Source organism: Narcine bancroftii, chromosome 1 (genome assembly GCF_036971445.1).
Source record: "Narcine bancroftii isolate sNarBan1 chromosome 1, sNarBan1.hap1, whole genome shotgun sequence".
In the NCBI taxonomy this organism is placed as follows: domain Eukaryota; kingdom Metazoa; phylum Chordata; class Chondrichthyes; order Torpediniformes; family Narcinidae; genus Narcine; species Narcine bancroftii.
Window position 1 is genome coordinate 318165816 of NC_091469.1, and position 14725 is coordinate 318180540.

General features: G+C 41.2%; 1 protein-coding gene across 2 annotated transcripts in view; it reads left to right on the forward strand.

The window, feature by feature from the left end:
- Positions 1-14725, forward strand: part of LOC138747471 (collagen alpha-6(VI) chain-like) — a 235556-nt gene that overhangs the window by 187458 nt on the left and 33373 nt on the right. For both annotated transcript variants that reach the window (XM_069906720.1, XM_069906727.1), the window contains exons 26-33: positions 282-344; positions 3147-3197; positions 4029-4064; positions 4166-4228; positions 5435-5497; positions 13160-13195; positions 13291-13327; positions 14363-14377. In XM_069906720.1, the coding sequence (XP_069762821.1) occupies positions 282-344; positions 3147-3197; positions 4029-4064; positions 4166-4228; positions 5435-5497; positions 13160-13195; positions 13291-13327; positions 14363-14377 (364 nt within the window). The remainder of the gene's footprint in view (positions 1-281; positions 345-3146; positions 3198-4028; positions 4065-4165; positions 4229-5434; positions 5498-13159; positions 13196-13290; positions 13328-14362; positions 14378-14725) is intronic.

The window sequence follows — 14725 nt, forward strand, 5'->3', positions numbered from 1 at the left end:
GGACTGTACAAGATATATGTGAAAGTGGACAATCGCAATCCAACTCAAGATGGCTTCTGCTTGTCATCTCCAACAAATGGGTTGAAAATGAACTTCAGGGGATATGGGGTGAACACTCACTATCGCTAGTTCTCACCTTCAAAGGAAAAAGACTTTGCTTGATTTGATGATAATGATTTTTTTTAATAATCTAAGGACACAAACTAGGTGGGAATTCTGCTGTATGTGGAATCAAGTTATGCTTAATATGACATTATCATTTTTTTGGAAATTGTGTTCAGGGTGAAGCTGGATTAAAGGGTCAGAAGGGAGAAAATGGGAAATCTGGACCTCGTGGATTACAGGTTAGTCCAATCTTGCCTTGCCAATGTTAGATTTGAGAATTTACTGTGGGTTCATTTTCTGTAAAAGAGAGAGACGATGCCATGGGATAAAAAGACATGTTCAGCACAGATTTAATGGTTGAGAAGGTCCCAATGAAGTTCATTGGTCTCTTGCTGTCTTGGGAAGGATGGTGGCTGTCACGTGACAGGACTGCCCCCTACCTAGTCAGAGGACACACCAGCTGCCTATCAAGGTTTGGTTCTGCCCCACCCATTAGTGCACACCTTGAGGTTGTGTACTGACAATAACCACAACAGCAGTGCGAGTATAAGATAGCTTTAATAAACTAATATGTACACTAAGAGGACTTGTCTCTCTGCAAGACAAACCTGGAAGGCTAGACTGTAGCTCTGGACTGCTTTATATACAAGGTCACCGGGATGACCCCTGGTGACCTAGTGGTGTAATAACATATCACCGCAAGTTACCTGGACTGGATTCTCCAGCCTGTCTACTTTGCCTTGGGCCATTGGCTGTTGTAATTAGATTAACCCTCCTGTCACTGAGTCATTGGGTCCTGCTAATGACCTGGGCAGGACCCTCTATAAAGGTGCCATGTGTTCCTTGTTCTCCCTCTTTGCCAGCTTGGGATCATCCTGCTTCACTACAGGCCTAGAAATGTGGAAAGATGCTGGAGAAACTGTTGGTAAGATGTGCACTGTTAAAAGGGTTGGATGTGTTTAATTGGTGTCCCTTGTAGCATAGAGCAGTACCTGCACTGAGTCAAGGGGTGGTGGGGCATTGTAGTGATTTTTGCTTGATCATTGTATGTACCAGTTCATTTTGTGTGTGTGTGTGTGTGTGTGTGTGTGTGTGTGTGTGTGTGTGTGTGTGTGTGTGTGTGTGTGTGTGTGTGTGGTGTGTGGTGTGTGTGTGTTTTGTTCCCATGCTATTTTCCCCACGTTTGCTATTAATTGTCCACTATCACTTTCCCATGGCTGCTTCAAACTGTGTGTGTGTCCAGAGTCCTTGCCTTTGAGACCTACCAAACCTGTTTACTCACTCACAACATGGTGTTTTCCATGAAGCATGGGTATTTTTTAATTTCCAGCATTTAGTGGGTCAAATTTGAGGATTGTGAACAAATGATGGTTATGTAGAGGATGATGGAAAAATCTAATTTAGGAATGATTTCTGCACTACTCTTATTTGCTGGCTGTAACAAAACTTTGATTGCAGTAAATACTTCTTCTAATGTTGCAAATATTGTGCAATGTTGGTGGAGAAAATTATTATTTGGGATTGATGCCATGGGGGAGGTTTGTCAATCAAGCCGGCTGCTTTAATCTGGATTGTGTCAAACTCCTTTTAGAACAATTGAGCTGGAATGTTCAAACAATGATGTCTACATCCTTGAGAAACCACATCTTAGTTGCATTGATTCTTCTTTCCATTGGATTTGTGATGGTCCACGACTCGCAGACATACATCAATATAGGAAGAATGCAGCAGCTGAGATTTCTAAGGCGGATATCAATTGCTATGATCTTGTTTATCATTTCTATAAATGCACTTCTTGCCATTGCTGTTCTTGCTTTTAAGTCTATTTCGCATTTGCCATCAGATGTTCCCCATGATCTAAGGAACTTGAAGTTGTGAACTTGTTTCAGGATTTCATTTCCCAATACGATCTTAAAATTTGAACCAGCACTGATGCAATAGAAAGAGAATCAATGCAGCAGAGATGTAGTTTCTCAGAACACTGGACATGTAATATATGGACAGGACAATAAATAAAGAAGTTCTACAAAGAACGAAAACAAAACGTACATCACTTAAAAGAATCAGAAAACAGCGATCAAGATTCTTTGGACACATCAGGCGAAGAGATGCATGAAAGCATTTAGTTACAACTGGAAAGCTGGAAGGAAAAAGAAGCAGAAGTGGACAGAGAATAAAAATAATCATCATGGTTAGAAACGGGGAGGCAACAACTACAATTCGGACGATCAGAGACTGTGAAGGATGGAGAGACACGATCGCCCATGCTAAATAGCAAGGCACCTGGATGAATGAACACTCCTGAAGCAAGACCACGTAAAGCATGGTGTAGACGACACTTGCCTTATTATAATATCTCCTAATTACAAAGTATCATCTTCCAAAGCATGAGCTGCAACATCCCAAATTTTGATTTCTTTAATCCAACAAATCAAACTCTGTGGCTGTTACTTTTTGCAGCTTTAATTCATTGATAGAACAGATAAACATTTTGCATAGCTTTTCCACAACACTTTCATAACAGTGAATAACAAAGCATTTACTGTGTAAAAATAGTCTTTTAGACTCTAATTACTCAAAAGTTGTCATAACGAAAGCAATAACTATGAAACACAAAGGTATATAGTGATACAAAAACTGAAAGAAAATTTTCTCGTGCTCATGTTTCCTTCACACCTTGTAGAATGAGAGCGAGGCATTAGTCTGACTGGATATTATGACAAACAATAGTTCTCTTCAAAGAGACAGGCACAAAATTAATTAAGAATCAGAAAACACAAGGTTTTAACCTTTACACATGGTAGTTGAGTTGACAAAACATTGTCAGCTGAATACTACGGCTGAGCTCCAAGCCATTCATTGAAGTTTACATGAGAAAGGACCTTTTGTTAAACTTCTTCAACAACCCTACTCTTATTTCACCACATTGCCCTTCAATGCACAGGATCAAAAAAAAATGTTTTTTTTTCAGTTATAAATGAACATTGGTGCATTCAGAGGTTTAAAGATGACTCAGATCTATTTGATTTCATATTACACAGGGCATTGATGGGATTGATGGGATTGGACTTCCTGGACAAAAAGGACGAAAGGTGAGGAAACAAATCTGTTATGGTGTCAATAAGATAGCAGTTTATTTTAGTCCTCAGAGACGAAGCAAAATGCCTGTCTGTATTCCTGATGCATTATTCTCGTGCCACATTCTCCATCTTAGTATACGTTTGATCCTACTCCTGAAAAGCACCTTGGGTCTTTCAATAACACGAAAGGGCTTGTATAAATCCAAACTGTTATCAGTAATATCAACCATTGAATAAATATGAATGAAGTCCCCACAATGCTGGGGAAGAATAAATACTGTAACTTAAACCTGATTTTTACTAATCTATCAGGCTTGCATCTTTGCACTTTTAGTGACACAAGGAGATGCATTTTTCACCTTTAGATCTGGAGCTACATTTAGAAAGAACATTTTAGCAAAATAATGCATTGCCAAATCAGCCGCAGCTCATGCACGGATTCGACTGAGTGCTGGAGTACATTTATAACACACGGGCACACTCCATTTCTGTACGAGAATTCATTTGTGCTAAATGGCTGCAATGCCGTCCGTGTTATTCAAATCTTTGGGGCAATGGGTCACGTGTCACAGTGTAAAATGGACTACAGTGAATCGACAATCCCTTTGATATCTCTCTTGATTTTTATTTCTGTTCATTGTAAGAGCTGATTAGGTGATTTCCTCTCCAAAGAGTCACTATCTCTCATCCATTGCAAAATCTTTAAATATGTATGAATGACCAGAAGTAAAACTTGCTATAGGAATTGCATTATTTCTATAAGATATGTGACTGCTTTATGCATTGTATTGATAAAAGTCCAAACAGTTGAAGGGCCTAATTTCTCCTTTCTTATGGTTCAAGGGAGCTCTAGGATTTCCTGGTTATCCCGGTCTGCAGGTACTGGCTAAAAATATTTATGCTCGTAAAAGAATCCACTGTATTTTATTGATGACGAACATGAGCCAGGTATTTATATCCATTGTATTCTGAATGTTCAGGGGCAAGATGGTGTGCAGGGGTCCCCTGGTGGAAGAGGACCTAAAGGATCAAGAGGGGGCAGGGTAAGTTGTTTAATCTGTCCAGCTCATCCTTTAACCCTTGAATGTTTAGCCCCAAGTTTAGTCCCATTCAAGTGAGCTGGCCAGTTGAGCAAAATAAATGATTTTGGAAATTCCTTTCAAATGTGGGACTGCCTATAAAATTATAATGCCTAACAGCGCTCAATTTCCCTTGACCCACTAGATCTATCTCTTGTTCTCTCTATCCGATTTCCCCTTAAATGCTGCCCAGCCAACGTACAGTTTGATATGCACAGAATACACATTCTGTGTACCTTCCCACAGAATACCTTCCCAACCCAACAAACTAGGTCCCAGCAGAAGCAGCTGAGCTGTTGACACATTTTGTGAAGCAAGATTGAGGCTCAGTATCATTTAACCATCACCTTCCACTTGCTTTGCATCAAATTGTTGTGCCTTGTTCGAGAAGAATAGTAAGATTAATGCAGGAAAAATCTGAATAATGCGATTCATTCTGGCTTACATTAGCAGGATTATTCCTTGGACTTGACACTTTTTGAGATTAAATGCCATGAATGTCATACAAACTCCAAATGATTGTATGAAACTGAGTGCAACAATGTGCCTCATTTTGAAACTGGAGGGAGCAGAGATACTTTATAACAAATAGAACTCCCTGTTTTTACCAAATGAATAAAAATTGACCTCCACGTTGATGTAATCACGAAGAAGGCTCGCCAGCAGCTATATTTTGTGAGGTTTTTGAGGAGATTCAGTACGTCATTGAAGACTTGAAAACTTCTACATGTGTACCGTGGAGACCACTCTGGCTGGTTGCATCACTGCCTGGTACGGAGGTGTGAATGCAGAGGGTTGTTAACTGGGGCTGCAACATCATGGGCACCAGACCACACCATCGAGGACATTGACAAGAGGCAGTGCCTTAAGAAAGCAGCCTCTATCCTCAAAGGCCCCCACCACCCAGGCCATGCCCTCTTCACTCTGCTACAATCGGGGGAAAAGGTACAGGGGCCCAAAGGCAGCACAAGGATAGCTTCTTCTTCGCTGCTATCAGATTCCTGTATGATTAATGAACCATGGACACTGCCTGAATTAGTCTTTTTCTTTTTCTTGCACTATGTTTATTTATTTGGTAAGGTGGTTTATATTAATATTTGCACTATTGCAAAACAACAAATTTCATGACATGCCTCATGACAATACATTTTGATTCCTTTCTGTTTTGAGGGCAACTCTGGCCAACCTGGTGTTGCGGGAAGCCCAGGTGATGAAGGACCTCCAGGAAGAAAGGTAAAGCACACATTTACTTGGGGGACGGACATACAAGGAATAGCTTAGAATTGAAAGCATTTGTTGAATTATTTCCAGGGGCTACATGTGCTAAGTTGTGGCTTGTCTATAATATTCTATTTGCATGCTTGATGTAAAAAAAATAACAAAATCTCTAAAGATGTAACAGACTACCAAGAATGTTTGCGTACCAAGTTAGAGGCACGGAGATTTGAGAAATTTATTTTAGACAGAAGGACTTTTTAACTTGTTATTTAAAGTGCTAAACCTGCTTAATAGTAGCATAGGTGCATTGATTTATTTCATGTAACTTCTGCATGTTACCGTCAGTGGGAACAAATTTCAGGAGTGGAGAAGTGGAGTCAATGCTACTACAGAAAAACTCCCTGGTATCCAGCACCTCTGGGGGATCGGTAGATGCCGGATAGGTGAATTTTCTGGTTGTTTGAGACTGCATAACTGGTGAACGTTCATACTATTTATTTATTTTCCACTATTTTTTTTCCCCCCGGTTGCTTGAGGCTGTGAGTTGCTCGAATTCTGGATAACAGGGGTTTTACTGTGTATAACAATTCAAAAGGGGCAATAGTGTATAAAGCTATAGTTCAGTTCTTTCCACTCACATTCCATTTTAAGTATTCCCTCTGCCATCGGTGTTCTGTGATTAGTAAGGTGGGATGTGGTTAGAAAGAAAAAGGTTGAAAACCACTGTCCTGCCTGAACCCCCGGCTAGCTCGTCCATGTCTGGTAGAGCCCGGGGTGAACAAAAAGGAAGTCGAGAGATTGGTCAGGAACATCTGTGTTCGAGGTCTGTGGTCGTGAGCTGCCCGCCAGAAGTTACTAGAAGACAATATCTACTCCCTGGCCAAACTATAGAGGTATTCCACTCCTTGGAGGCTGTAGCCCTCCATATCGAAGTCTTTGACTCCTGACTTCCCCAAGCCTCCATGTGGACAGCCCAGACAGCAGCCATGACTCAGGGACTACTGGTAGATGAACACATCACTGTCACAAGTGCCCCATGCTCGTATAAGTACTGTGGGTCCTGGTGTGGGTCAGATCGACGATCATGCCAAAACTGCCCAGCAAGAAACCAGTTCTGTTCGTGATATGGCAAGAAAGGCCACTATGCAAAAGTATGCCTTTCGAAGCCCGCCAGCAGCTCAGCGGCCCTGTACAATCACCTCGCTACCCCCCCACCGGACACTGCTGCATGTGAGGGCTGGGCATTGCCATTACTTTCCCAGCAACTTCCGTCCTCACCAGCATGGGTACTACCACCGTTTGCTCACCATGAGCACTGCCCTACCCAAAGCCTCACCAGCCAAGGCCAGAGAAGACGTCACTTCCACCGCCACAGGTGATGTCACTTCTTCTGATGCAGAGCATGATGACGTCACCTCCCCCGAGCTGGCAGAATGACCGACGGGTAGAGCCAGCCATGCTGCCTCCACGTGAACCCATAGGGTGCCACCATCTTGCATCAGCAGAAAACCGCTGCCGTCTTGGGCCTATCGGGCTGATCCAGTGCACAACCCTACCTCCCACCCAGAACTGGGCGACGACAACACGGGCGCTGACCAGACCACCTTCTTGACACACCCCAAGCCTGCGGATATCACCAACGACCATTCACCCCCATCAACCTGCCCCACGCCTGCAAATGATGCCACCGGTCGCCACTCACCTCAACCGCCAGGGAGTAGCAACTCAGACCCCGATATGGTCCTAGCGGCCACTACACTAAAGAGAGACATCCCACACAGCATCAGGCGCTCCATGATGGACGTCGCTATTAACTATCAGGTAATAAAATGCCTATTTGACAGCAGCAGCACTGAGAGCTTCATACACCCGAACGTGGCCCAAACTTTGAGACTCAAAATCTACCCTATGAGCTCTGCTATTGCATTCTCCACCCAGGACCACTCCATAAAAACCCTTGGGCGCTGCTCCACTGATCTGACGTATGTCTCCCCCCCCTCCCCCACCGTCAGGCTCCTGGTCATGCCCAAACTGTTCCCGAGTCCTCCTGGGCTTAGATTTCCAGTGCCACCTACAGAGCATCACCCTTGCTTTCGGTGGGCCCCTACCCCCGGTCATGCTGCATAGCATGCCGTCCAACCAGCCCTATCCCACCTGTGGCCTCTCCACACTGCGCATCACCCCTCCCACTCTCTTCTCCTACCTCATGCCAGACTGCAAACTGTTAGCGGCCAGAAGCAAGGGGTACTGCGCAGCCGATGGAGAATTCATTAAAGTGGAGATAAAGCAACACCTGGCGGAGGGTGTCATAGAACCCAGCACCAGCCCATGGAGAACCCAATTCCTGTTGTCAAAAGTGGTAACAAACCAAGAATGGTCAGACTACAGCCAGATCATGAACCGGTGCACCCAGCTGGATGCTTACACCTTACCCAGGATAGCCAACATGGTCAACAAGGTAGCCCACTACAGAGTCTTCTTCACAATCGACCAGAAGTCGGCCTATCATCAGCTCCCGATCCACACAGGGGACAAGCCCTACATTGCCTTCGAGGCAAACGGGTGTTTCTACCAGTTCTGCTGAGTTCCATTCAGGGTCACTAATGGGGTTTCTGCCTTCCAGCGTGAAATGGACCACATGGTAGACCAGTACAAGCTGAGAGCGACCTTCCCTTATCTGGACAATGTCACCATCTGCGGACATGACCAGCAGGACCACGATCCCAACCTGGAGAGATTTCTCTGGATAGCCGAGGAGCTGAACCTCACTCATAACAAAGAGAAGTGTGTGTTCAGCACCAACCACCTCATCATCCTGGGGTGCGTCGTGGAGTATGGTGTCATAAGTCCAGATCCAGAATGGATGCGCCCTTTAATGGAGCTACTCCTCACACACATGCTCAAGGCCCTCTGCAGGTGCCTTGGGCTTTTTTCCTATTACTCCCAGTGAGTTCCCCACTTCTCGGACAAGGTCTGTCCACTGGCCCAGGCCACCACCTTTCCCCTCCCTCCCGAGGCACAGGCAGCCTTTACTTGCATCAGGCAGAACATCGCAAACACCATGATGCATGCAGTGGATGAGAACACCCCATTCCAGATGGAGTGCGATGCCTCAGATGTGGCCCTTGCTGCCACCCTCAACCAAAATGGGTGACCTGTCACCACCTTCTCAAGAACCCTCCATGGTTCTGAGCTTGGGCACTCCCCCATTGAAAAGGAGGGCCAAGCAACCATGAAAGCGGTCTGCCACTGGCATCACTACCTGGCAGGTAGGAGGTTCACCCTCCTCACCAACCAGTGTGCAGTGGCGTTCATGTTTAACACCATCCACAAAGGCAAGATCAAAAACAATAAGATCTTGTGCTGGAGAGTTGAGCTAGCAACGTTCAGCTATGACATCCAGTACCGACTGGGGAAGTTCAATGACTCCCCCGACGCCCTATGCCGGACCTGTGTGTTAGCCCAGGCCGACCAGCTGCAGGCACTCCATGAATCCCTCTGCCACCCAGGCGTCACACGCTTCTACCATTTCATTAAGTCCTGGAACCTCCAATACATCATCCAGGAAGTCAGCACCATGACTGAGGCATGCCAGGTCTGCACGGAATGCAAGCCTCACTTCTTCTGCCCACCCCAGGCCCACGTTGTGAAGGCCACCCGGCCCTTCGAACGCCTTAGTATTGACTTCAAGGGCCCCCTGCCTTTCACGAATCGGAATGTCTACTTCCTTGCAGTGACAGACGAGTACTCCCATACCCAGACACCTCCACGGCCACCGTCATCAGGGCACTGACACAGACCTTTACTCTGTTTGGCTATTCCACGTTCATCCACAGTGACCGAGGGTCTCGCTTCATGAGTGAGAAGCTGTGCCAGTACCTGACAGCAAGTGGCATTGCAACTAGTTGCACAACTAGTTACAACCCGAGGGGCAATGGGCAGGTGGAGCGGAAAAATGAAGTGATCTGGAAGGCAGTCCTCCTGGCCCTTAAGTCAAAAGGCTGGTCCGTGGACTACTGACAGGGCCTCCTCTCCGAGGTTTAACTCTATGTTATTAAAAAGGAAGGATTTTTGTGATAATTAAAAGACTGGTAAATTTTTTTTTTGAAATTCTAACTTGGTTACAAGCAAATTATGGGATGCAATGAAGCCATATCTACTAGGTCAAATAATAAGTGTACCTCAAAAATTAAGAGAACAATTGGAAAGGAACATTACAAGTTTGGAAAAGGATTTACAGAGGGAAGTAAGTGAGGATAAATGAAGATCTCTCATTAACAAAAAACTTCAAAATAATACTTTACAAACATAAAGAACAGTGAAAAAACAATGATGAGACAAAACAGATTTTCTAGGAATTGGGTGAAAAGGGCACATATGATTCTTGCTTGGCAGTTAAAGGGAAAGCAGGTATCGAGAATGATATTTCAATTGAGAATGATTCTAATGTACATTCTTATAAACCTTAAGAAATTAATGAAATTTTTAAACAATTTTATACAAAACTATATCAGTCGGAATCTGTAAAAGATGATATTAAAATAAATAGCTTCCTATTTTAAATTGGTTTACTTAAATTGATTTTGGAAGAGCAGAGAGAATTGGATGCTCCTTTCACTCCAACAGAGGTTAGTGAACAATTGAGTTCTTTAAATCTCAAGGAGAGAATGGAGTCCCATCTGAATTTTACCCATTGTTTAAAGATTTATTGATTCCTCAATTTATTGAAGACAGGCAGAGGAAACACATACTTTACCTGAATCTTTTAAAATAACAATAATAACTATGATTCCAAAAGAGATAGAGATCCATTAAAGCCATCTTCATACAGACCTATATCTTTATTAAATGCTGGTTATAAAATATTAGCAAAAAATATTAGTGAATCGATTGGCAAAATATTTACCAAAGTCAATAAATGTGGATCAAACTGGTTTTGTTCAGAAAGTCAGCAGATAATGTTACCAAATTATTAAGTATCATGCACTTAGCATAGAAAAGAGATTTAAGTGTAGCAGTGGCTTTAGATGTGGAAAATGCATCTGATAGATTAGAATGGGATTTCATATTTAAAGTTCTTGAAAAATACACTGTGGGATAAACAAGTATAAGTTACCCCTTGTATAATGGATCGAGGGCTAAAGAAGTAACAAATGGACACGTTTCTGATTCTTTTTAGTGAACTAGATCTAGTTGGAAGGGATGTCCATTGTCTCCATCTTTGTTTATTTTAGCAATAGAACCATTAGCAGAATTGATTAGGTCAGATGCTGAAATTAAAGGGTTCAGAAATGATAGAGAAGAACATAAAATTAATTTATTTGCAGATGATGTAATAATCTATTCAACTAAACTGGAAAATTCATTGCTTAAATTGTACTCTAGACTGAAAGAATATGATATGGTATCTGGTTATAAAGTGAATTGGGATAAAAGTGAGATTATACCTCTTACTAGAGGTGATTATATGCAGTGCAAAAGAAATACCCAATTTAAATGGACCAAGAATGAATAAAATATTTAGGGATTCAAATAGATAATGATTTAAATAACCCATATAATTTGAATTGCAATCTTTTACTTAAGAAAATTGATAAGGATCTAAAAAAAGGATGGATTTGCCTATAAATTTACTAGGTAGAGTTAATTGTATCAAAATGAATATTTTTTGCAGGTTACAATATCTCTTTCAATCATTACCTATATCTGTTCCACAAAACTTCTTTCAAGTATGGAATAAATACATTAAAAAGTTTCTATGGAAGGGTAAAAGGTTTCATTAGAAAAATTAGCATGGAAATTTGAATTGGGAGGATTACAACTTCCAAATTTAAAAAAAAATTACAAAGTGGCACAAATGAGATTTCTCTCTTCTTTCATTGAGGAAGGAGAGAAGCCAGCATGGGTTAAGATAAAGATGGATAAAATAGGGGAGACGATGTGTGAAGATTTTATTTATAAATGGGATACGAGATTAACAACTGGAGATGGGGATACTCCATTGCTGAAACATTTGATTATAATATGGGATAAAATAAGTGTTGAAATGGGAACGAGGAATAATATAATTCATAAAGTGCCATTGATGCAGAATAGACTCATACCATTTTCAATGAATAACTGGTTGCTTGACATTTGGGTTTCTAAAGGAATTAAGGAAATAATGGACTGTTTTGAAGAGGAAAAATTAATGACATTTGATCAATTAAAAAATAAGTATGCTATGCACTACAAAATAATACAATATTTTGTTATTATCAAATATTATCAAATGATAAATTAGGTCCAACAATGTTATTACCTGAAAGGAGTGCGATCAAAATTTTGATTGGTAATAAATCAGTTAAAATTTTATTTTGACTATATATGCATTGTTGCAAAAAGAATACAAAAACAAGAAATTAATAGATCTGGACAGAGATGTGAAATGGATTTAAATATTTGTGCTGGGGAGAAAAATTGGCCAGAACTTTGTCATGATAGTGCGACAAATACAATAAATGTTAGATACAGATTAGTAAAGTATAATTTCTTACATCTTACCCCATAGAAATTACATAGACTGAAATCAGATTGATCAGATCAGTGTTTCAGGTGTAATCAAGAGAAAGGTACTTTTCTACACTCCACATGGTCATGTTCAAAATTAAGACCATTTTGGATGGAATGAGGAACATTTGTAAAATGGGTTATGGGAGTTAAATTCCCTCAAGATCCTATGCTTTTCTTATTAGGTAATATATCTGGGATAACACCAAAAATGAAATTTAATTTGTTTCAAAAATAATTTGTGAAAAATGCATTAGCAGTTGCAAGAATGTATAGCAGTGACATGGAAATCCAATTCATGGAATGAGACAGATGGCATGCTGAAATTCATAGCTGTATACCTCTCGAGAAGATTATATATAATTTAAGAAACTGATATGATTCCTTCTTGAAATTTTGGTGTCAAATTGTAGGTATTAATTTATAAAAGCTATCCCCAAGACCTCTGATAACCTTATTAGTTCCTTGGAGTGAACTAATTAATGTATGATTAATATATCAAGGTACAAGTTTAATGAAATTATGGAAATTTTAATAACCAGGCGTGTTTTATCTTTATTTTCTTACATTTTCTTTTCTTTTAGTTTTTTTTCTTTTCTATCTTTTCTTTCTTTTTGGGTTTATTATTTGGGGAGAAGGGGAGGGAGGGACATGGGATGGTTATACATAAAAAAGATGCATTATAATTATGTGGTATATGATTGATATATTCTGTATTTGGATTAATGCTTGTGTGAAATTAAAATAGTCAATAAAAAAAGTAATGAATACATCTGGGATAAAGGCTGGTACCTATGACTGTTACCATTAACTTTCTGGATAGTTGTAGACACTTATTGTATTGGTTCATGTTTTTAAAGGAAGAAAATCTGCTGATCTGACCAAAATGTGACTCCAGATCTATTGCGATATGAGTGATCCTTAATTGCCTTCAGTTCAGTCAATAATGAGCTTATTCAGAGATAAATCTTTTGAGTCCCATGTTGGCAAAGGCATTAAAAATGTTTTTAAGTAACCCATAATCCAACCATGTTACCTTGAAGTAGAATGTTCCTATGCGAGATACAAAAATAATTTACGTGATAGACAAGGCCTCTGAAGAAAGTTTTCATTTTTATATTGCTTTAGGGCTTCAAAGGGCCAATGGGAGTCGCGACCATGAAGGTAAGTCATTTCTGTGCTCTCCAATTTCTTCCCAAAAGCACAATTCTAAGCTGTCCTCCAGATCTTGACTGTTCCATTTTTTTTCTCTACTGCAGCCGTGTGAACTCCTGTCCTATATTCAAAATCATTGCCGTAAGTCACAATGTTTTTCATTAGTTCTAATTCTCATCAAAAAAGAACAAGAATCCCAACAGCGGGCTGGGAAGAGGGTCAAGGCATGAGCTCGCCAGCACTTGCCCCACCTTTCCCGTACACCCCAACGCCAACCAATGTGAGCTGGTTAAGGGTGGCCTGAGACGAGTAAAACTTAAAGTAGTGGGAGGGTGAAAAATATTGAGAACTGCTGGGTTTAATGCATTTCATGATATCGGGCACACAAAGGAATTTTAGCATGTGGTCTTATTTCCCCACCATCCTCATGCATGGTTTAAATTTAGACAAACAGAACAGCAACAGGCCCTTCCGGCCCATGTCACCCAATCAACCAACACCCCCAGTACATTTTGAAAGGTGGGAGGAAAGCAGAACCCCTGGGGAAAGCCCACACAGTCACAGCAGAGAACATACAAACTCCTTACAATCAGCGGTGGGTTCGAACCTGGGTTGGTGGTTTTGTAACAGCATTACCCTAAGCGCTTCGCTAACCATGCTGCCGAATTTGTACCGCATTGTGAGGTTCCAGTCCACACAAGGCTAAACAATCCTTTAGATCGATGATTCTCCACCTTTTTCTCTCCACTGACATCCCATTTTAAGTAATCCCAATGCCATCGGTGCTCTGTGATTAGTAAGGGATTGCTTAAGGTGGGATGTGGGTGGGAAAGGGAAGCTTGAGAATCACTGCTCTAGACCCATTTTTACTGAAATATTTTGCTTGAGAAAAAAATGGTCATTGGCCCATTTCTTTGGAGTTTTGAAACTGTGCAATGAGGGATGATTAAAACAGTGGGCTTTAAACTTTCTCTTTCCACCCACCTCCCACCTTAAGCAATCCCTTACTAATCACAGAGCACTAATGGCATATGGAATACTTAAAGTGGGGTATGTGATTGGAAAAAAAAAGGTTGAGAACCACTGCTTTAGTTGAACACTCAAGTAATGTATCATTTATATCATGTTTATATTGAAAAGGCTAATTATACATATTTCCTCCTTTTCTCTTTCCAGCTTGCTGTTCAGCGAGTGAGTATTTTAAAAAAAATGTATTTATCGAATGAGAGAAATGGAACAGTGCTTTGGATTCCAAAGGTTATGCATTCTAATACCTCTCAGCCAAGTTAATCCCGTGATCCACCATAATACTTTCAGTCAACCTCTGTTGGAGTTCTGACTTTTGCCAAGGCACGAGACCCATTATAAAGGAGAGCAGAGTATCTAATTCTCATCAACGTGCTTCAGGGAGGGTATGGAATCCATAGAGAGGGTGATTTGAGGATTTACGAACATGGCAGATGGAGTTTAATGGAGACCAGTGCAAGGTAATGCAATTTGGAAGGGCAAACTAAGGTAAGGGATATACTGTAAATGGTA